We start from the raw sequence: 24,416 nt of genomic DNA on the forward strand, positions 1-24,416 counted from the left end.
CATGGTATTTTCTGAGCCATCAACCTTTGAATTAGGCATGCAACAGAATTGCTGGATACAAGGAAAAAGAGAAAGAAGAGTGTTTTAAAGCAGAATGAAGTATTTTCCAACACATCATGAGAATTAAATCCACTACCCAAACTTTCAGTCAGCATCTACCTGCATTCAGTACTCAGAGAATTTCTAAATTGTGCAATAAAATAAAATGCTTGTCTACAGAGTTAAATCCTGAGGTCCTAACTAAAAACAAAACAAACCAAAAGCATACTTGATTTCAATGGCATCTGTTTCTACCTAAACATGGTCAATGCAACCTCTCTCCCAAAAAACCCTAAATGCAAGCAAGAAACACAACAAACCAGAACCTGACTTAGGACTTCAGGATTGGGTCCCATACTGTGTTCTGTTTGAAGTTTGGCATTATAAAATAATTATATCAGGACTGCGACCTTTTGTGCCAAGTTTCAGCCTGAAGCTGAGTTATTAACTGTAAGGGGTGGAAAAGTAAGGTATTTATAATGGCTCTGGTGGTATAACCTTCATTAGAACAGTGTGGATGGAGCTGCTATCAGAAAGACTTCTAAGTTGGTGAGTGAAATTATAATTTCTGTCATGTAGCACCTTGAGGCAAATTTTAAAACAATTATTTGTGAATGCTACAAAGACATTATCCTACAGCATTCTCATCAATAATACAGCCCCCCAAACTGATTCAGAAGAGGGAAAAATGCCATGATTCCAATTAAAGACAATAAACTGCACAGGCTTTATTATAACTCAGGTATCCCATGAGTCTATACTCCAGAAAAGCCTTTTTTCACTCTCTGATGTATTGAAGATATGTATTAAAATGTCCTCTTGTCCACACAAACTGGGGAGGTTTTTTGCCCAAGCTTTTTCTTTTATAGAGGATAAATAAGCAAAATTCATATTCAGCCCAGGACCTGCCAAGGCTGTCAGCTGTAGTGTTTGTCATATTTCAATCAAAGCTGAAGCCAGCCAGTCATTTTTACACTGCACAATCCCTACATACTCGAGGACCAGAATTAATGAATTAGCTATTGATTAAATTCCACTCTAGCAAATCCACCGTGGCAAATAAATGAACTACCCGGGGCACATGTAGGCCACGGCCAGACATGTCCGGGCAATCGATCAGTAGTTAGTATTCTTTTGGGATATAAGAACAGCTGATGGTAATATGACATGTAGGAAAAGGCAGTGTAGAAACAGAGTCTGTTTCTGGCTGAGCAGATTATAAAGTAGGAAGGCATTTTTGATCCTTTTGCATTCATGTGTTATGACATATTTAGTCTATATATAATAGCAGAAACATGCATAAGTGTTTGCAGTACAGACAAGTACAGACAATACAGACAAAGGCATACATAAGTTAAAGCCAAGGGCAAAAGATGAGACCCTGAACTGAGTTCTTATCATCAAACAAGATTTGACTATATCTATATGTGTGACAGAAAAATAGCAAGCTTAATTTCACCCTTATAACAGAGACAAATGCTCAATTCAAGCAAAATATACAAATAGCAAACAGGAAGCCAAAGTCCTTAAGAGACTGGAGAAGCAACCCCATTCTGCAGGCCATTTCGGAAGGCTCAGATGGTAGATACTAGTTATTTTCAATAGATTTTTTTTTTCCTTTTGATGAAAGAAACTCTGCTAATAAGCATACTCCACCAGAAGTGGAAAATCACAGGAATGCTAACACAGACACAGGAGGTTAACTGCTTTATTGTTGGTGTGATTCTGAAAAACGTGTTTGCAAGTTTAGTTTTACTTTGTCTTTGGAAGATATGAACTCCCAAAGAATCACTGAGGAAGTTACTATTTGGCTGCTTCTAAGGACTGCAGATTTGATGCTCTCTTTACAATTAGGAAGTTTGCCCATGCCCGTGGATGTAGTGGATAGGCAGATTGCAAACAGTGGTTCAAGGAGACATAGATATGCACGCCTTTCCAGACAGCTTACTAATTCGTACTGCTGTGATAGGTGACTTCTTTTCTTACCCAGAATTATTCTAAGTTTCCATTATCAGCATCGCATTGCTCCCTGAACATTAATCTTCCTCTTCTTAACTGACAGAAGAATGTGATAATTTTCATTCCACTACACTTCTTCTTGTAACTATTTCCACTTATGCCTTATTTATTATCACAGCACAATGATACCCAAATGGGTATATACAATCAACCAAGGGTGAGACTTCTTTGATTGATCTTTCAGCACAAAAACTCCAAGACCAAAGATAACAACCACTAAAAATGTTTTCAAAGTGTATACTGAATTCTTTTATGCACCTTACTCAATTTTGAGAAGACAACTTTACATTCTGGTCCCCATTCCTGCTACAAATCTCCCTGAGACATGAAAGCCACCTATAGCACAGTACCTTGAGCCAATTATGTGAATAATGGGTGCTGACAGCTGCTTTGGCTCATCTTCCACAGTGGTGATCTGGGTCCCGTTGCTCCTCACGCAGGCATACACCGTGCAGGCTTCAATCTGATGGAGAGGAACATGAGGTTCACATAGCTGCAGGAATTTTTCAACTCTGCTACATGTTCAGACTTTCTCTTCACCCAAGATGGAATTCTTTCCTATTTAACAGATTCCATACATCCAGGAAAATACTGCAGCTTTGAGATAAGTATATCTGCCAAAGATATACTGCACTGTATCACATTTTCCCACACCGTTTTCAAAAGAAGGGTATGTGCAGCCCTCTGGCATTAATTACTGTTTTCTATTAAATTATCACCAAAAGAGTTGCAGTGAATTTGGTTTTTTGCATGTATATGTAAACCCTGGTACACAATACTGAGTAAAAACATGCTTTCATCTGAGGCCTTCAGTAAGGTTTCTATTCCTACCATACATTCTGACATAAAAATAAAAATATTTTTTCCTTAGTGTTCTCGATACCTTCATGTCTATTCTGTAAACTAAAAGTGAGAAATGAAAATAGAAATCATACAATTTTTAATGGAAAAATGCCACAGAAATAAATACTTATTCCTTCAGTTCCTGGGATTAAACTAAGAAGGGGCGAAGTGAAATAGGTAGTGAAGGATCATAACATTGTTTCTGCATTGTCAACACAGAAGTTACTCAAAATTTTAAAAAAGCATGAAAATGAAAATAAAAATAATGTAGTAAGTTTACCAATGAGATGCACATGCATCCAAGATAGTATTGTTTCCCGGAAAAGAAGAAAAAGAATCAAAAGGAAAAAAAAAATAAAGGCCAAAAACCAAAAATATTTTGGTTTTACCTATCACATTGATGCAAATATAAATACTAGCAAAGCAGAAGAGAAGAATAATTAACATCTCAAGCAACAGAAGGTGGCCATGGTAAATTAATATAGAAGGTCTATAAGTGAGGCAGTACACTGAATTTGCATTGTTATTGAGAAAAGACAAATGTGTTTCCAAGTGGCATTCAGAAAGTCATATGTGTATTCATGGATGGAGGTTTGCTGCTTCAGAGGGGCTGGAACATAGAAATCTGTTCCAGTGTGCCTGTCTGTGATGTTTATTTATGGCATGCAGTACCTGGCTGCAAATTTTCAGAATGAAGTATACACGGTACTACTAAGTTTGTCTCATATATAATAATGTAAACCAAAGCTTCATGAAATAGACAGGGATAGTTACAATTAAGTGTCAAAATCCATTTCTTGAATATATTAATACAAAGTCGGGACAGAAAGAATTTTTTTTAATTTTTATTATTATGTTTCTGCCCACAGTATTTTGCCTTTCACTAGATATCTGACTAGAGAGGCAGAGAGAAAGGGAAAAGCAAAGAAAAAATGTTGCATGTATTAAGACCATAGAAAGTACTATGATGATTTCAGAGATCAGCTCTGCTTTCTCCTCAAAAGGATAAGGAAAAAAATTGATAATGGCATGTCAAATGCAACATCATTATTTCACTGTACAGATATATCATGCATGCCTGATGTTTCTTAAACAATTGTAATTTTCTTTTAATAAGTAGGAGTAGAATCTTTGCCTCCTTGTAATATATGTTGGGGCTTTGCTAATGCTGAAGCACAGAGCATTTAGGGGAAAGTAAATGGAGTTTTGACACTTTGAAAAAAGAGATAATGGAAATCTGTGTTATGAAAAGTGTACACAAACCAAAATATGCTAAAAATAAAAGTATGCCTTGTATGGATAAGCACGTGAGCATCAGTGCAAACACATGTCCATGTGTGTAAAGAAATTCATGAAACAATATTCTTCTTGGAAATCCAAGTAGAAGTAAATGAGTAAAATTCAAGTATGTTACAGAACCCAGAAAAGATACTCTAACCTGTATATCATACACGGTGAAGGGAGACAAATCTGCCAAAAGAAAGGATCCCGGCTCGCTCATTCCAGTCTTGTACTGCTGGTTATTTACATAGACAGAGTAGCCTGTGACAACACCATTCGGGTTTGAAGGCGATGTCCAGATGACACGTACAGCTGTACTGTTGATGATGACAACCTCTGGAGGGAACATGCCCTCAGGCTCTAGAAATAAAGGAAGAAACTGAATAAACTCCAGCTGTCTCTGCAAAAGCACTTGTTTAACCAAATGCAGATTAGTATTTAGGTTTAGCAAAGGGTTCACTGCTTATCTGCTTTCCTCTGATGAAGTTATCACAGTCTGTAGTCTTCTGTAAATTGGCTTATTATACTCTCAGTTAGAAATCATGAGAGCTGATGGTAAAATGCTTTATACCAGCAGCATAGTGTCAATCATCAGTAGTATGTGGCCAGTGAGATATGATGATAAATTATTCACCCATCTGCACTGCCAATAGGCAAATATTATTTTTATGTCTCCCCAATCCCAATTCTTCAAAAAAGGAAAAAAAAAAAAGAATAGAGCATTTTGCTTTTAAAGCAAAACCTGAGACCAAAATACCTTATGTCTGATGGAACGTGACATTATAAGCCTTATAGATGAAGCAATATACAATATTGCCATTATGTAAATGATTTCAAATGTTGATTACTATAGGTAATGATGAAGTCTAACATTTATTTTTAAAAAAAAGAAAAAAGCCAACACCTTCCTTAGCGTTAAATTACATAATTATCTAAGCATGTCAGAAATAACCATGCAAAGACCTATTTTTATCATAAGAACCCATCTTTACCAGTTGAAAAATTGCCCTTACCATCAATTCCATTTTATAAACAAAAGGTGCTGACCTTTGGCATGAGAAAGGAAATGGAATCCTCCCTTAAAGTGCTTTGCTAATGACCTGGAACACTTGCTTCTGAGGTAATGATATTATAATGTTTATAATGAGACTTTATAAAGCAAAAAGATTAGAAAGACCATTCTAAACACATTTCAGATGCGCAAATTTTTTTTATTATTATTATTTTATCCTCCACCCCCAGCTATGCACTTGCCCACTGGCATAGAAATGACTCATAAAGCTTTTTCTTAGAGGCTGAACTTACACCCAGAGTTTCTAGTGACTCAGGAGAGACCCTGTGTACAACTGTCATGTCAAAAGCACGTTGCTTCACAGAGCAGATCGTTTAAAAAACCCATTAATTGTTTCTAAATTCCACCATTTATTGATATGAACTCAGTTCCAAACTTAGTGCACACAGACAGGAATACGCAGCAGAAGATGAGAACAAACTGGGTTAATATCTGCTATTAGAGCTTTTGCTTCTCTCTCAGTGGGACCGTTTATTGATCCACCACATGATGACAAGCAGCACTTAAGCATTTTAACGTTTTAGACCTTTTTCCTTTTATACCGGAAATTTTATAATGGAAGGATGACTGATCTCAACCCTAACAAAAATCAATCAATTTCATTCTCAGATTTTAAGCCAAGCTGCATTCACTGCTAACCAACCTCCATCTGAGGTAGTCACATGCACAACTTCACTGTTGATGCTGTGGACTCCATTAAAAACTTGAGAAAATATCTGATACTCTGTGTTGGGCTGCAAATCATCTATGACTACAGAGTTTACATCAGCCTGGATTCTCAGAGATCTTCTCTCATCAGTAGAATTCAAGAAGAGAGTGTAGTAAACAACATCTCCTTGCAAATCCTGCAGTGCTAGGAAAAGAAAGGAAAAACGTTGGGACATCAACTGGGAAATTTTCAGTCAGCAAGTTTCTTATCGACAACATTTATTGTGAAGAGTAAAACAAATTTTATGCAGATCCTCTTATTTTAAAAAAAAGGAAAGGTTCTGTCAAATGCCTCCAATTTCACCCTTTTAAGGAGTGATGCAGACTCTCTCCCTAACTTGTCAAAATCATTAATGGTTCAGCATCCTATCCAACATTGGAGAAAGCTTTCTTTCTCTAGACATCCCCATGAAGACAATGGAATCAACAAATGAATAGATAAAACCCACTGGAAGCAGTGGTGTGCAGGCCTTTTTGGTCCTTCCCTTTGAACAACATTCCCAGAGCCCACTCCACTTCCATGTTATTCCTCTAGCCATGAATAAAGGACCTGTGCCTATGCCATAAATTCCAGTGACATTCACCTTTACCCAGACAGCCTTTTGGCCACAGTGACAGTGAGAAGCTATGTGTTACTGTTTCAGAACAAGCATGATCGATCACATCATCTACATGTAAAGCTGTAACACACTCAGAAGCATTATACATACAGGGAAAAACCCCCAAATTCTCACATTTCTTTCTAAAATGTATTTGAGCCAGCATTAACTTCCCCAGAGAAAGAAAGAAGAAACAGTACAATTTTTTGGCTACACAGGGAAGGACATTCACTGGTCTGAGCTGATGGATAAGCACAGATTCCAGGCAAGTCTTCTACATTTCACTGACACAGATGTCATCTGTTATCTTATCTGTCCTTTGTCAAACAGTTTAAGTTCAGGTCTGACTAAATGCAACTGCTTTTCCACTACGCATCGAGATGAAAAGTATAATTACGAAAAAAACTTTAAGCACTAACACATACATCTTGAAATGACACACTGTAATACTGAACAGGACCCAGCTCTCTGGGAAAGAGCATTGATAAAAGCCAAAAGCATATTTCCAGACTTAACAATCCATGGGTTTGTCATTGAAACTTTTAATCAAGAACGATAGGCTATTTTTAAGTGGTACCGATACAAGGCCTAAATACTTAGAAGTCAGAAACCTTCAGTAGGGAAAGATAGCAAGGCAACTTATATTGAGGGCTCCCAAGTTCCCAAAGAAAACACAAGAATAATTTGAAAAGTAGTATCATGGAAAAGAATGAAACACTGATATGCAAAATAGTTAATACACTTATTTGCAACATAGGAAGTAATAAAATATGATAAGGTTTTCAAATAATGAATGGCCTCGTCTTGGTGTTTAACTTCCACGTTCACAAACATATACGGAAGACATTTCTAAGATATGAATGAAAATAAAACCAGATTGCATTACCTACATCTAGAAGGTCAGGGGTTTAGATTACTAAGGTAATGAAACTTCAGTGAGCTGCTTCAGATCTATTGTACTTGTCAGTTTTTATAAGCATGCTTACTTCAGGCATGCAATTATAAAATAAAGAGACTACATTTGTTGCAATTCAGCACCCAGTCCTTACAATACCATTTGCGTTTAAGTCACGAAGAAATTCCCCACTGCTGTATTAACAAACCAACTAGAGAAATTGGCTAAATTCGTTTTAAGGAGCAGAGCAAAAAGAAAGAGAATGGGAATCCTCTCATTGTGAAGGAATGTAGATGTAAATTTTTATACAAAGGGATGAAATAGACCACAAAGACAACAGGATTTTGTGTAGCACTGCTTTATACATGTCTCACAAGTTTGCATTAACTATTTCTTCATTTTCACTGTTCTCATTCTGCAGAAAGAGCACATAATAAATATGAACATGACTGAGAAAGAGCAAAATGTGCACATTTTTTTTCCTATTTCTTTCCTCTCCTTCCAAGGACATTTAGGTACATTATAAATCAAGGCAAGGACTGTGTTTCCTCTGAGAGTGAGGCAGGCCATGGAAAGTGATGGCAGGTTAACATCTAGTTACTGGAATAAATACTAAGCACACTTACTTGGTTTTGACCATTCCACTTCCACAGCAGTGTGATTAACAGCACGTGCAATGAGGACACTTCCTTTCTCTGGTAATCCTGCTAATGTAGTAGCTATCACTTCTTCACTTGATGTATATCCTACCTCGTTGTGCACTATGAGCTTGTACTCGTATGTTGTGTACCTGAGACATTTTAAAAATAATTAAATGGAATGAAAAATGCAGACATAGAAAATACTTGCTGTAAACCTTCTGCCTGTGCCAAAATTTTGTTCTTTCTTGTCCCCCTGCACAAAAATTCATATGTATGGTATGCACCAATGAAGACTTCATAAGAGGTATCTATTTTGTGGAAATAATTCAGCACGATAGACATGGTAACAAAATAAACCCACATTATTTCACTTCTTCATAGTTGTAGCCTGTGAGGTGTTGAGAGATTATAGCTCAATTCAATATGTAATTACAGCAGTGGCAACCTGCCAAAATTTGGATCAGAATTTAATCAAATGAGGGTTTTTTCCTCTTTTGGGTAACCCATTGATTTTAACTTGCAGTCTCATTTGTAAAAGGGATTCACCACACAGTCAGGACCCTACTACTACAAAAACATCCCAAAAAAAGGCACTTAGGAGTTCAAACTCATTTAATAAAGTAATTTTCCTCATAACTTTGCATATTCCAATTACACAGCTTTATTAAATACTACATGTGTATTTAGTAAACCAAGTGATTGTCACGTCATCTTTTCTTCCCTATATCAAAAGGCATATTAATGTACTTTAAGTGAGATTTCATAACCTCAAATTTAATTTCCTCATAAAAAGCCTCACACAAAACTGCACAAAGACAGAAACTCAGGATCATCTCATTCAAATTTTCACTAGAGCTGCAACACATTGGGATGTCTACAAACGCAATAAGGGAGCATACGGTAAATGCCTAATATTTAGAGATTTTAGTACAAAAAGTACTCAGAGTGTATATTTACTTTACTTTTTTTATATTTATTTTATTTTAGACACTTTACAACAACACCATGATTTTCAAAAGAGCTAAGCTTTAGCAGTCCCACAGAGAAGAAAGCAAATTAATGGGAACTCACTAGCTCCAACTCTAACTAAGCATTGACGAACGGGGAAAATATACAAAACACATCTTATCTCTCTCTCTGCATCTTCTGTCACTTGCAAACACGGAGATTTACCTTGGACATTGTAGCACACATAAAATAAAGAAAGGACTCTAGTCTTGCAATTTACTGATGAGAATTTGAGATATGTGTTTTGATCCATATTTTCAACAATGAAAATGAGTTTGTCGTAGCCTATTAGAAATGAAGAAACCATCTGAAAAGTTCAGTAATTCTGAAACATGTTTAAAGTATGACAAATGAAAATAAATGCTGATATATGAATTTTCTTCCAGGGAAAAATAAGGCTTGAGTGCTTGAGTCCCTCTGCAGCATCTTCTCCCCAACCACAAACTCATCCTGAGTTGTTACCTGCAAAAACATAGCTGCAGTTGCAGAACCCTCCCCAAGAGAAGTATTCAGGTATGTCCAAGGGTTAGGCACACTTTTTTGGCCATAGCTCATTCAACCCAAAATGTCATGGTGCCTAATGACTGGTCACTGGGGCTCTGTCTGAATGTATTTCCCCCTCTGAATCACTAACATAACTGCTGCACACACCAGCACCATTGAAATATGCAAAGGTAAAACCAAAGCAACTCTATGAAGACTTTCAAGCATGGCTGAAAGAAAGAAATGGACACTTGAGCAGGATTGGTACAAGAACAGCTCCATGAGCAGTTATTGCAACAGACAGAAATGAGCAGTGACTATCAGCAAGTAGGCAGTGGCAAGCCAGAGGCAGTTGCCCTCAGCTCAGTTCAGTGTGTCTCTGACAGGAAGCAGAGGTCACGTTCTCCTGATTCCCATTGTGCTCAGGAGGGATGCTCAGACAATTCTTACAGAAGTAGAAGCAAAGTACAGATATTTGAGGGTCAGTGATTGACGTGGAGTTCTCATAAAGCACACCAGCACAGAGAACACACACACACTGAAACTATCCAAGAGGGTTTTCCTGAGACTCTACCTACAAAAACCCAATGCAGAATCCATGCTGAATCTTCCATTACAATTTCTTCATTTGGGTGTTTTGCCTTAAGGAGCAATAGTCTTGGCTTCAAGATGTAGAAACTAAAGTTGATCAAGAGCAAATGTCTTGCTCTACCCCAAACAGCAGGTCTCTGAGGAACAGAGCACACACTCCATTTCCCAGCTCTCAACACCCTGCATTTAATTGTGATGAAGCTAAGACAATAAAATCAGGTTAAAAGAAAACATTGCTGAAAACAAGTTTCAGATGTTTCCCTCAAACATGCATTCTGCCTGTGCTATAACTTTGCCAACACACAAATCTAGAGCATCTGTACACATAAATCTAAATGGTTTGATTGCATGAGCATATCGATGCTAAAATTTCATGAGATTTTTATTTTCATTTGTTTTTCAAAGCAAAACAATGTATGAGTCAAGAATGACAGACTAATAATAAATCCCTGCATATTAGAATGATTAACACCAAAGATGATGACAAAAAATATTTCATTACATAATTAATATGTTCACTACATAAAGACACAAGAAATACTTTGAACTATTAAACATACACTATACAAAATGCCAGCATTTGTTTTTATAGTTTTTGTAATCTCACCTGCTAAGACCCTTATCTTCATAAAACCACTGAGTTCCTGAGTAAATATTGTGCCACAGATTTAAATCTTCAGGGGGATTTGATGCAAGTGGTTGCTGGATTTTACGTCTCAGGAGCTCATATCTAACACAAAAGACAAGCAGAACACCAGGATTATCTCAACTAATGTTATTACACAAAAAAAAAAAAAAAAAAGAACCCAACCAGGTTTTTTTTAAAGCCACATATTATTTTGTTTTTACAGCTGTAAACTTCCTCAGATAAACATTCCTTTTAATGTTTTGTGATTTAAAACATTCAATTACTTAAAAAAAAAAGGAAACTACTTTGAAAATGGAAAATGAAGCATTTACACTTGAAAAAAAACTAGCTTATTCAATGATTTATGGATTTTAAACTTCATGGAAATGTTATCAAGACCAAGTCCAAATAGCCCAGTAACAGTGCCTTATGCAGACTTGCATGATAAGAACAGGTTACTCCAGAATATGAAAGGATTATGTCTCTTTCTTGCAAATGTACTGGAACAAAGAGCACTGCCATTACTATTTTACTATTAGTAGTAGCTTAAGTGTGCCTTGGTACTTGAAGTGTTTGCAAATAACCACAGTGCAAATTGCAGGAGAAAACAGGCACAGAATGAGTTAACTGTTCCATCCATCCATAGACTTTAGTAAGGCACCTTTGTATTTGGGTAGAAATTCATGATGTGAGCTTGAAAGACCAAACTATTTCATCCTGGTTTTAATTGGTATCTGAAGCAGTATTCCTGTCTCTGTTCCAAACGGCAGGTCAGCCAAAGCCCATCTCTCATCAGGTCAGCCATGAGACTGCCTGATTTGGGAAACATGCTTTCCACCCAGGCTGCATCACAAACTCTCCATCATCTTTTACAAAAAACCTTTACGGAATTTAACATAAATTAGATCACTTAGTGCCTACACAAACTAAAGGGGATAATATTATAGTTTGCGTTTCTTAATCGTTCCAGGGATTACAAAGGAAACTACACTCTAAAGGAAAAAAAAATAGATACCTTTGTTCAAAATCTTTAGGATTATTGCTCTTTATTACATTCCTCAGGACTGTATAATTTATTCTTCCAATAATTGTTTCATTTTGATTGTGGTGTTCTGTTAGAAAAACACCAGATGCTTGTACCCTTCTTACCAGTTATAGAACCAGTCTGAAGTTGCTTTTAATAGTGAGCTGCAGTTTTAATAAAATTGTAGGTACAACAGTGTTTCTACTGGTGCCCAGCAGTTTAGGGTCATATGTATATATATTCACTTAAATACACAACTTGATTCTCTAAAATGCTGAGCTGCTCCCATTCTGGAAAGGTGCTTACTGCTAAATTCCAGACAAAGTACGTGGATATTCAGGCACATCTTAAACACTCTCATTTGAAGTGCATATTTGTGAAAATGCTTCCATGTTTAATTATTCTGCGGAGCACCTTGTTGTGCGTCACACCTCTGTTGCAATTATCAGGCTGACCAGTGGCTTTGGGTGTAATTTGACACTTCTTAAAGTTAAGATCATCTCCAGTCTCATAAGGACATGTTGGACAATACCATTCCAGATTTGAGACCCTGAATTCAGAGGTGTTTAACAGGTACTGCATACAGTGATTTAGTGTTTCTTCAGAACCAGAAATCAACTGAGCTGCTCTTACAAGAGATCTGACACTTCCTGTGCTCCTTGGCAGCTAGGGAGTACATGCACAACTTCCAACAACTTTTACCCTTGAGTTTAGGGAATAATCCTCAACAGGTACAAGCAAGCATTTTGCCACTTAGTGATGCCAAACTGAATTACTGCAGAAGTTGGGATTGTAATTTCAGAAATTAAATAGCAAAAAATAATTAAATTCCAACTCTGTCAAAAAAATCAGATGACTTTATAACAAGAACAACTCTCACATGAGTGGCTCATCAGTGTCAACCCAAAGACAGATCATTACAGCTTTACAGGAAACCATCCTGGCATATTCTGTCCAATATATTTCATAGACGAGTCTTGAAAAACATCAAATCTTTTTGAACACTGAGTGGCGATCATGTGTAAATCACCCCCACTGGCAGCTGCTGCTGCTACTCTGCTTGCTGCAGACTTCTTGTTCCATCATGCTGTACAGAGCAGCTGCTTCAGTGGTTGTTCTTGTTGAGGGCAGCATGGCACACCATGAAAGAAATGAAATCTGCAGATGTAGGTCGTGCTGAATTACTTCAATAATCTATGGTAAAATGGTCATGTTGTTAACCCCAGAATAACAGACACTGCTTTTCTGAAACTTCAAATTTTACTGTAGAGCAATCATCATTTCATTCACTTGTAGTGTGCCCTAATTAAGCCTGAAGAAAAAGTCGAGCTACTGTGCTGTAATAACATACGCAACTGAAATGGCATTACATGATAATTATTGAACCCATCAGTGCACCTAGAAGAGAGCTACCAACCAGAACATGTGGAGTACAGAGCTATAATTCCATGCACAATGTTTCATGATACATTAAAGCACTAGAATGAAAGATTTGACATTTTTTATTGTGTATATATAAAGATATATTTGTCTTTATAAACCTTTATGCACTCAAATCCGTATCTTTTTAATGTGTATCTACACACACATGCTCAGTAATCAACATTCAAGTCAAGATTCCCATCCCATCATTCCAGACAAACCTCCGAGGAGGTTCCTTTCTTTGGCTCCTGTGGTGAAATCCAGCCTGCTATACCCAGCACTTCCTTGCATTTCCTATTTTGGCTATGCCCTCACACTTTTAGCATTTTAACTTCCATTTTTCTTATGCACTGTCTCATTGAAAATTTATTCATCATTTAAGTTTTGAAGATTATTTCATGTCATCATCCTTCCAAATGGTCACTTTCTCTCATGTGGAATAACCCAGAGCATTGAGAATATTGGATGTGTTAATTACTCATGTTTACAGAGATCTATTCTTTTTCTTGGCATTTTATTGGTGGAACTTGTTGCCTGAACTCATCACCAAAAAGTGGCTGATGCTGCAGCCCAAACCACTTCTGACTTTGCAAATACCCTGTGCTTCCTCCTTCGGGTTTTTCAGACAGCACCGATCTGAAAGACCCAGAGCCTTCCAGCACAGACTACACACTGGTTTGAACAATCCTGGCTCTTCTCTGAGCCTTAAAGAGGAATTCAAAAAGTCCAAAATTAAGACATCACATGACAAAGTCTGCACCGCTCAGAATTTTCAGAGTCAGATTTAGGTCAGTCTTGGCTTACCTCAGATGGGGACCATTGGGCCTTAGCGGTGGTTGCCAAGAGATGGCAATAAAGGATTCACTGATTGGAGTCACGGACAAGGGACTGACACTCTGAGGAACTGTCGAGGGCGTGGTCACCCTCGTAGGCAAACTCTCTGTGCAGCCTCCTAGAAAGCCATCACCTCCAGTACAAGCAATCACTGTGACAGAGTAGTTTGTGTAGGGGACAAGATTGGTCACCAAATGACTCGACCTCGATGAAGGGTTCCCAGCGATGACAATGCGTGGGTCAGGCATGCGAATCTCATAATTAAGGATTTCTCCATTCGGTATCAGGGGAGGCTTCCAGGAGACCTGAAGGAGGAGGATAAAAAAAAATAACAGATTTCTTGCAGTCAGATTTCAGAAATACAGACACAACATGCTACAGATGGACACAAGAGGGATCTGAAGATGTTCTTTTCCATCAAAATAGACTTTTATTTTTCAAGGGAAATCAGTTAAAAATCTAATCTTTAATTTTAGTGAAGTCTGCAGTAACAGTTATAACCGTTGAAAAATCTATTATTTTGCTTTACCAGTAAAATGTGAATGCTCCACATCATTCAAAATTCCATGAGATGTTCAGATGCATTAGCAAAAATACACTAATTATAATAAGTATCACTAATTGTCACTTATTTTCTTAGGGTTTATTACCTAGTGTGCTCGACTATCAGTGGCAGAGTAAACAAATCTTATTTTGAGTTTGCACAATTTTCAGAAAGATGTAACTGCATTAGCTCCAATAAGAAAACAGATCTTTCTGCACTCTTTATATGATGAAATATGCAGGTTTTCCCTTTTGTTTTTAATTAACGTATTACATTAGTAAATATCAGACAAAGAACAGGCACAATTTTCCATTTTAGGAACTATAAAATTATACTGAGAAAACTTTATCACAAAAAGACTGGAGATTTCATGCAGAATTCATGGGGTTTATTTATTTGTATATAGGTAGACATACACATGCACATATATATATGTATACATACTTCTACTTTTACTGTGGTTTTACTCTTACTAAGCTGAGGTTAGGTGGGGTTTAAGTTTTTAGTTTGTTTGAGGTTTTTATAGCACATTTTTATATATCTATAGTTAGTTATTTATTCTTACCAGCTCCACTGAGGAATCACACTCAAATAATTGCAATATAAAGTGCATGGATGTTCTAAATTATTTTTTAAGGCTTTTTGCCACGGTACCACGACAGAGGGGACTTCAGACTGGCACAACGAGGACATGTAACTTAACATATATTAAGAATGTCAAAGTTTCTTAAAGGTAGTGTAGAAGCCTGTATCAATACTCATTTCCCTAGAAATCCCAGTGCAGGAAGCATACAAGCTTTGCTCTGCTCTGGGACTGTTTTCCTTGCCATTTACCCACTCATCTATAACAATTGCTGTCTCTTTTCCTCCCAGGCACGAGATAATTAAGGATTGAATCCAGCATAGAAAAGAAGACAGAAATGGAGAAAACTTAGATATGCCTAAAACCTAGGTATGCATAGAACAAAATGAACAAAGACAATACTGAAGTGTTAAATGCTAATACCACAATACTTTAGTTTCAGTTAATTTGATCTTTTTCCTTAATTTTCTCCAGTCTCCAAAATAAGTATCTTTAAAAATGTATATTCACAATTACACATGGCTGTGGAAACAGAGAACCTTGATTTATAAAATGATTTTTAAAAGGCCCTTGGGATTACAAAATGCTATATCTTAGGTACAGAAGGACCTCTTGGGCCATCAGACTGCAAGAAACCTGGCAGCAAAGTGCTGGAGAAAGCTGAAGGATTTCGATAACAGATTCTGGAATACTATTAAACAGAGAATTAGAAACAGGGTGATCTTGAGTAAAGACAGCAAAACCAAGATTATTGGTGCCCACATAGGAAAGGCTTAGCTCTGGCTAATTATCAAATGCTGTATTCATATTCCTGTTGCTTCTGGCCCCAAATCATGTTCAAACAAATAAAGAAAATACTACCGATAAAGCAATGCAAAATTTCACAGAAAGTAGGAATTGATTTTGCACCATTCTCACAGACATTGAGCAGAACTCTCATTTTGAAGTATTTCATGTGATCTAGTGATAAGCTTAGGAAACAGAAGAGCGGATAATGACCACAGAAAAAGTTTTCAAGTACAAGTATGTGCTGGTTTTGGCTGGGAAGAGTTAACTTCATAGTAGAATGGGGTTAGTATGGGGCTGTTTCAGATTTGTGCTGAAAACACAAACATGTACACAGGGATGGTTTTCTTACTGCTGAGCAGCGCTTACAAAGGGTCAGAGGAACGGAGGAAGAGGCAAGGGACACAAGTCGAAACAAGGGAAGAAAATGCAAAGAAAAGCAAGGGTTACATAATCAGAAACTGGAACAGGGTGCCCACACAGGCTGTATAATTCTTGGACATGCAAGGATGGAGTACCTATCCTGAAATTCTGTCTCAGTGTAGGTAACATATTCGACGTCTTTTTATCTGAATATTAATAAAGCAAATCTGTCAGCATTGGTGTAAAAAGACTTCTTACTGCTTAATGTAAGGTGGCTTCTAATAAAAGAACTATACACCAAATACTTTGGAAAATTCCTAATACTACACTCTCAGAGGATAAAACTGCCTAAAAATGTTCACCTTGTACCAAAACTTATTTCCTAGAAGAGACGATGAGTTATTTTCTAATCACATTTAATTTTCAATGCCTAGCTTTTACATCTGAACCCACAAAATTACTCTAATTCAACTGGTGCAAGATTCACCATACCCTGTAACCCCTTCACATAAAGGGACAGATAAATACCACGGCAGGAGAAGAGAGGCTGCTCCATAACCTCAGCTCCTGAGTTTTACACAGTGTGTGCACTAGCTGATACACCTGAAAGAACTCCCAGGTGTTGCTTCACAGCATTTGTTGTGCTCTAGCAGATAGAGTATCTCATGCTGTAAGTAACATAGATACTTTGTGGGGCTTGCACTGGGAAATTTCTTTAAATTTTAATATTTTTTTCCTAAGAGAAATAAAAACCATTCTGAACAAAGAGTATATTCAGTCAGCAGCACACACAATGCAACTTGTTTTTGTCTGGGCACAGATATCTCACACAAAGATACGTAGATCTGCTGTTGCTTTGATTAATATTTTTTTAAACTAGGTAATGGGATAACCAAGGATATTCCCTAACCCTGCTGTGTCACTTGACCTGCTTAGAACTACCTGTGTCACCTGGGAATGACAGGATATGCAATCCCTCACAAACATCTCTTGTCAAGAGGCAAGGGACTGCCTGACCCATAACTGAAGATGATGGAGCCAGCCTGGCTAACACACACGTGGCACTACTGGACCCCTTCTCCACTCTGACGTGCCAAGGTTTGAGGTAAGAGCTTGGCAATGCATGAAAGCAGGAAAGCTCACTAGACAGGCTGTTTTGGAAGCAGTAACAGTTTGTTCATTGATTTGAAGCTCAGCACTGAGACCATGAAAGAGGATGCCCATGAGGAAGAGAGAATAAGGTAACTACTGGGAGAGATTAACTGATTCAATGTAATGACTCTGGAAGCTTTCATTTAAAGATCAAAGGACCTTATTTTCTCCACCACAAAATTTAAAGAGACAGAAATTAGCCATTTTCCCCCCATTAAACAGTTATAACCTTGGAATTTTTTTCCTTTTTTGACAGCAGTTGGAACCCTGCAACTTAATTCCGAGCTATTTGAGGAGAGGCATTGGCACATGTAAACTATTTTACTGCTCAGGCCTGGCTTCAACAGTTTGCTTTTAAATCTGTATGTTTGGCTTAATTTTATTCTCATTTCTCCTAGATACTGCTTGTAACCTCTACAAACAGAATGTAATAAATACACTACTGAGAGCTTTTCACTGTTGGTCTCAAAGCACATTGTAAGTCTCAAATTGCAAATATTATTATTCCAGTTTTACAGGTAGAAAGACTAAATCCCAGACTAAATCACGTATCAGAAAGATGCAAAACTCCAAAGACCTGCTACCCTAATTCTGCATTCCAGCCACTGGACTGTAGTCCTCTGACGACCTCCCAGCTCCCCCAAAATACTTGGGAGATGAATTTCCTCCTAAATTCTTATCTGTCTTAACAGAAATTATTGTGGGTTCAATGAAGAGCCAGGACCATACTGGAAGTGCAGATTCTGAGGAAGGTCACTGATAGTTCTGCTTGTACACCGTGCACAGGAGTCACACCCAGCTTCAGCAAGGACTACCACAGAAGAACAGCATGATCAAGTTTGCAGTAGCAGATTGCTACTACAAAAACTCCTAGAACTTTGCTTGAGTAATGGGAAAACCAAAAGAACATTTATTTATGATCCTAAACACCTACACTAGAGTGTTTCAACTTTATCAAAGGCAGATGGATGATGCTGATGAAACCCCACTGTATAATCCATACCAAATGAGCAAGCTGTGCAAGAAATCACAGGCCTAACATGTGGAAAATCTCTAGTGTGCAACTTAAGGTTGTTCCTATGGGTGTTGGAATATCCTAAGTCACTCAAGCAGCACTTATGTGTCAAATGAACCAAGGTCTCACTGACCTTAGCAGCATTACAAGGCAATCTTCACACAAGGATTGACTGCTCCTAAACAATTTCCCCAATGCACCAGGCATACCTGCATAAAACTGGAAGGGTGGTGAACAAAGTCCGAGTCCTTTTTTTCCCTTTCCCAGCACGAAGCTGTTACCTGGGCTTACTGCATCTCCCTTTAGCAGACACAGCTCAGGAATCAGGGTTGTTTCCACTCTCGAAATTATGTTCTGGGCTAACGGCAGACTGAAGTGTTTGGAGAATGAAACAGCAACGGGGAGTTTTAATCTGGAATAGAGGAAGAGTCTTCAGAGCCTCATTCTCTGCCACATAAGAACCTGCAGAGGAGGAGCACTGAAGGATCACCTCACTGTTAGTCACCAACTTCAGTGACCTTGGAGTAATTACCATTGCTTCCAACATTCTGTAATCAGAAGCAACTTCACAGGACAGCAAACATTAATGCGTGAGACAAAAAAACCCCAGCTCCAGAACATGTGCCTATAACTAATGCTGTGGGAAATAGAAAACGGATAAAGAAAACACCACCTTTTTCACGGATGATACTCTAACTATAGGGTCTGCTGCTTTAAATGTGTCTGTGATATCTGTTCCTTACAGCTGAAATCTTTCTCCTGTGTATTTTAATCCCAGCCTATTTACGGAACAACAGGCATTTAGCAGTCCACTATCCAGCTTCTGGGCTAATGAAGAACAGAAGACAACTATAAAAATAGAGCCTTGTTTATTTGTGGCTGCTCACTTGCATATCCAATTTAGTAGTGAAATTTGAGAAATAGCTACTAGAAAAGTTTATCGCTGCGGCAATAAATGATAATCTACTGCACTGAAAGAGTACAGATGGCAACTCTTGAAGATCCTGTGGACAACTAATGACATTGTTCAATCTGTAGGGTGTAATAGCAGCTTTCTCTGCTTCAATTTCTTCTATACAAAGAAAAAAATGGCAGGTGAGTGGCAAAGTAAGAGACTGTCATCCCTGTGGGTAACAACAAACATAAATGACAATAGAATTAAAAAGCCTATAACCCTTCCTCAGTCAGAAAACTCATGAGGAAATACTTCAGAAAAATAAATAATCCATGGAAAATCAATGACATTGTTGAATCAATATGCAAAATAAACAAACAAAAAAGAGAAATTAGAATGGCAGTTAGGTGCCACAGAATCACCACAGGCCTTCATTCCTCACAGGCAACACATATAACATATATTAAGAGAGCAGTAATAATAACTTTTTTATTTTTCTCATTTTGCATCTAATCAAATTGTAGGAAGTTTCTATAAATGATGTTATCATGAAGCAATGGCACAGCACCAGAACTATATGTCAATGAGGTACTTATTCCATCCAGCCAGGAGGAAACCATTCTCTTATAAACTCTTTATCAACACTAAAAAGAAAAAAAAATGTTTCCCCTTGAGAGAAACATCAGGATTATGCACAACTCACGCCAACTTCTATCTTGAGAAAAAAGTTACATGAAGGATGATAGGAAATGGCTGCAGCTTTTTATCTATCAGTGGTCAGTGAGGAGGAGCAATACAAGCAATGTGAGCCAGCATGTCTCTGGTTAAGCCAACAATTAAGACTACAGCTGCATTTCCAGGCCAAAATCCTCAAGGAAGAATCCCAGCAGCAAAAGGGAATTCCTCCTATCAAAAGTTATAAGGCCAAAGTTGGAATATTTGCATACTCCAGTTAATTTAGTTCAGTGTACCCAGCCACATAGTGCCTTTCCTACACAAAGAACTCCATTAAATAATTACTCACTGTGTAAACCAGCCTCTTTCTCAAGCCACTCAACCTAGCTACATTCTCGAATGTCATATCAGTGTGAAGTGTGAGATTGAAGCAGCACACCAATTGCAACCCTCACAAGAAAAGGAAACAATTTCTTTTCTACTTCTGTACATTAGGGTATAGCAAATCTTGTGTAACAGGAATAATGTTCATGGCATTGGCATATACTAAATAAACGGCTTTTGCAGTTGCTGAATACCTCCACCTCACTTTGGCATTTAATCAGCCACAAAAGCAGTTTATTGCGCATTATACTCCACTACCATGCACATTATCAATTCAGCAAATATTAAAAAATATCATGCAGGTGTCACAGAAATGGGTACTTTAAAAAATTATCGACAGCCTTACACTTTCTGGTGCACAAAGGAAAGCAAGTTAAATGTTATGGAGAGAGATTGGTCCATTCTGATTAAAACTAAATGTTAAAGGAGCACACACATATCGGAAGTGTTTATGCCGAGAGTGACCTACCGTGCTGATATTTTCCTCCTTGCAGAGTGAAAGCTTTGGTCTATGAAAATAAGCTGTATACTCAAGTGAGTACTATCCTGGAGCACTTTGAATTCTTCACATCCTCAAATCATTTTTATTGATTCAGTGACTAAATAAAGGAATGGAAATATGTTTCTCTTTTTTACAAATTCTCTCTGTTTTCAGTAGCAGTAAATATTTGAACTCATGGTTTAGGGATTGGTTGCACTGACAGCTGAAAGCCTCTATTGATTTGCAACCGTGGCTTGGTAAAGGAGCCTCTTGCTAATCTTTCCCACAGTGCCCTTCCAATACCTTCTGCTCTAACCTGGAAGGACAGCTCACTCTAGGGCAAGAGGTAATTAAAATCTCCTTCCCAAAGAGATGGCTTGTTTTCCACCCTGTGCTGGAGAGTTACCATCGTAGACACTGAGATAAGAGCACTGTACAGCACAAAGGACTCCACAAATTTGATTTGAACTCTACATAGGTGATATGTGCACTGCAGGTGTGCTGGGCTTGAGCTACTCAGGAGGGAAATTATGCCTTTCTAGGACTCTTAGGGGCACCAATGTAAAGCAATTCCATACCAATCCATCCTATTTCCACACAGGAAAACGTTTCAACCACTAAGTGGCAATCCCTGCAGAATACTGCACAGTCATTCTGTCTCTGCAAGTAGCAATTTCTGTGGTGAAGGGACACGTTGAGTTTGCAGATCTCCACCCTAGTTCAAGACAATTTGGGTAAAACCCCCAAATGTTTTGCAAACAGGTGCTTCCTTGTTCTTCTTGTACTCTCCCTGTACACAGCATTCACACAAGACCGCCCCAGGGACACAGCAAAGCCCTGAGTGGTCTCAGAGCCCTACTACTCTGACATGAATTTGCCATAAAAATTCAGGGAAGGAAACAACACCACCACTAGCAAGCTAATCCATTTGACAGATCTGCAAGAAGACCGACAAGTAAGATGAAATCCCAGTCGCTTCCTCTGGTGCTCCCATCTGCAAACAAGCAGAAGGCGAGAAAACTGCTGGGTGCAGCAAGCCTTGTCTATTATCTCTTCGGTGATGAAGTGCAATGAACTCTTCAGCAACTACAGCTTTGCTTCATTTTTTTAAAAGAGATAAGAAATACTTTATTATTGGAATAATAAATGCTAAAAATATTAAATAAATGTCTTGCTGACCTGGACAAGTGAGACAAATGTTAAGATTTTTAAGAAGTCTTAGAATCTTAGAAATCAGAACTGAAGTAATATCTCAGCTATGGGATACTCACTGCACAGGAACTGTACCAAGGGTTCCCGACTTTCTCTTGCTTACGATGAATATCAATGGAACAATACTAAGTAAATTGAAATACTTGATAAATACAAGAACTTATGTTGACACCAGCAAAGAACCAATGCCCTGTACAGTGAGAGAGAGAATTTAGCAGAAGAGATACTCAGAAATGGATATTTGGAGAGGCATACATGTAAGTCACTTTTCTCAATTCAATGCTGCCACCTTAAACTATTTTGAACATTTTAACTTAAATATTTAAAATTAATGAAAATTGACAGTAAAACCGAGTCATGGAAATAAAAACATCCAGGCTTCAGCATTTCTGAGAAAAATTAGTCTTAACAGATCCAAAAAATATTTGTCTCCAGGTGGAAAACACAAGTCCATGACTACACGAGCAGCAGTGGCACTAAATTTGACCACTATTCATAGAGGAGTCCATATAGTTTGGACATTAAAGGGCTTTAAAGAGTTGTGAATATTAATGACAGGCTGGGAAGAAGAAGAAAAATAAGCACTTGAACTCTTCAGTAAGAAAGGAAAACAAATTTAAAAAGCAATGCTGTTTTGAAATTTAATTCTTATAGAGTGAAAACTGCATTGCCTGACTTCAGATTTCAGAAGAAATAAATGACCCAACTGACTTTCAGTATTGGTAGATTACTTAATCTCGGAGTTGAGCAAAAAACAATGAAATTACAACTGAACACACATGTCTGATCTCAGGAAAAGACATCCAGTAAAGATGTCTTACAATCACTGGTAACTCACAAGCTTTTAAACCTAGGATTGAGTGTTGAATGCATTTGGCAAAAGAAAAAGAGGGGTAAGATAGAAAATTATTATGTTCTTACCACATTAACCAGAGCTTCAAAGGTTGCAGTGAGTCTTTGTGCTCAGAGTTGAAGCCAATGTGTAAAAGCTCATGCAGTGAAACGTGGACGTGTGGGTAAGCACACAATTGAACTAGAGCTACTATTTACTCAGCATTGCAGCTTCTGGAAAATCCATGAAAAATGCTTTATTATAAATTGTGGGGAATACTAAGATATACCTATAGAAGCACAGAGGGCAGAGTCGTGGAAGCAGATTGCCCAAATCTTCAATAAGCAGTGTGGCAATTCATCATAATTACTAGTGGTCGATCGTTATTAATTCTTACAGTAACCACTGTACTCATATTGAACTGATTTGCAATTAACACAGAGGTAACATGCAATTCCTCAGAAATTAAAATGTAATTTTATAAGCTCGGGATTTTTTTGTCTAATAGTGAAGAGCTTTTTTTCATAGCTTAAAATTATGCGTGAACAAAGAAAAAAAATCAGCATTGGTTTACTGCTGAAATTAATACCCTCAAACTATTCAGATTGCATTGGTAACACCACTCTGTTTACCTTTTGAAAATACAATGTATACCAAAAATAATAAATCTAACAGATGAACTTCAATCTTATGCAAATGTCCTTTGTTTTGTGCTCTGGTGAGCAAGCTACTGTACCAATACTTTTGGCATTAGTACAAGACTGAATCCATGGAAGCATGTGTGTATTTACACAAAAGAGGCTTCTAAGCTACAAAAATCCCTCTTGTTTGGTTACACTAATTTCCCTTGAATGAAGTTTGTATGCAAGCCAAAACAATGGTAGTTATCCTGTCCTCTAGAGTTCATTCCCAACAGAACAATGTGAATAATTGAAAACTTCCTACGTAGTCCTGTAAGACTCCTCTTTCGTAAATCAGGAGAACAAAAAATGCTATTTTTTCTTCATTAGCCATTAAAAAAATCTGATAATTATACAGAAGACTTAATTACAGAAAAAAAAAAGCACCTTTTTTATTTCTTGCATTTTCATGAAGTCTTGAAATTTTGGAGAAGGTAGTAGGTCATTTTCTGATCTGATTAGGGAGTTAAAAGTAATCATTCAAGTTTAATATTGAAAATACATCAGGTGTGTAAGGAAGAAAATGAACTGGAATATAATACCAGAGGCTGGTTTAAAGGGAAAAAAAAAAAAAAAAAAGAGAAAGGAATCTAATGCTTTTGAGCCAAAGCACAGACACTAATTATTTAACTACCCCTGCAGCAATGAAGTCTGTTGGCTCAGCCAGTAGATGTCTCTCTTAAATACACAGTTGCTACAAGGAAAACATATTAAAGCCATGAGGCAA

The 24,416-nt window shown here is 37.5% G+C and overlaps 1 protein-coding gene across 3 annotated transcripts in view; it reads right to left on the reverse strand.

Moving 5' to 3' along the window:
• Positions 1-24,416, reverse strand: part of USH2A (usherin) — a 388,094-nt gene that overhangs the window by 115,079 nt on the left and 248,599 nt on the right. For all 3 annotated transcript variants that reach the window (XM_048298182.1, XM_048298180.1, XM_048298181.1), the window contains exons 42-47: positions 14,058-14,392; positions 10,787-10,909; positions 8,083-8,246; positions 5,898-6,107; positions 4,340-4,542; positions 2,409-2,521 (exon numbers count right to left, since the gene is read on the reverse strand). In XM_048298182.1, the coding sequence (XP_048154139.1) occupies positions 2,409-2,521; positions 4,340-4,542; positions 5,898-6,107; positions 8,083-8,246; positions 10,787-10,909; positions 14,058-14,392 (1,148 nt within the window). The remainder of the gene's footprint in view (positions 1-2,408; positions 2,522-4,339; positions 4,543-5,897; positions 6,108-8,082; positions 8,247-10,786; positions 10,910-14,057; positions 14,393-24,416) is intronic.

This window comes from Corvus hawaiiensis, chromosome 3 (genome assembly GCF_020740725.1).
Source record: "Corvus hawaiiensis isolate bCorHaw1 chromosome 3, bCorHaw1.pri.cur, whole genome shotgun sequence".
Classification (NCBI taxonomy): Eukaryota; Metazoa; Chordata; class Aves; order Passeriformes; family Corvidae; genus Corvus; species Corvus hawaiiensis.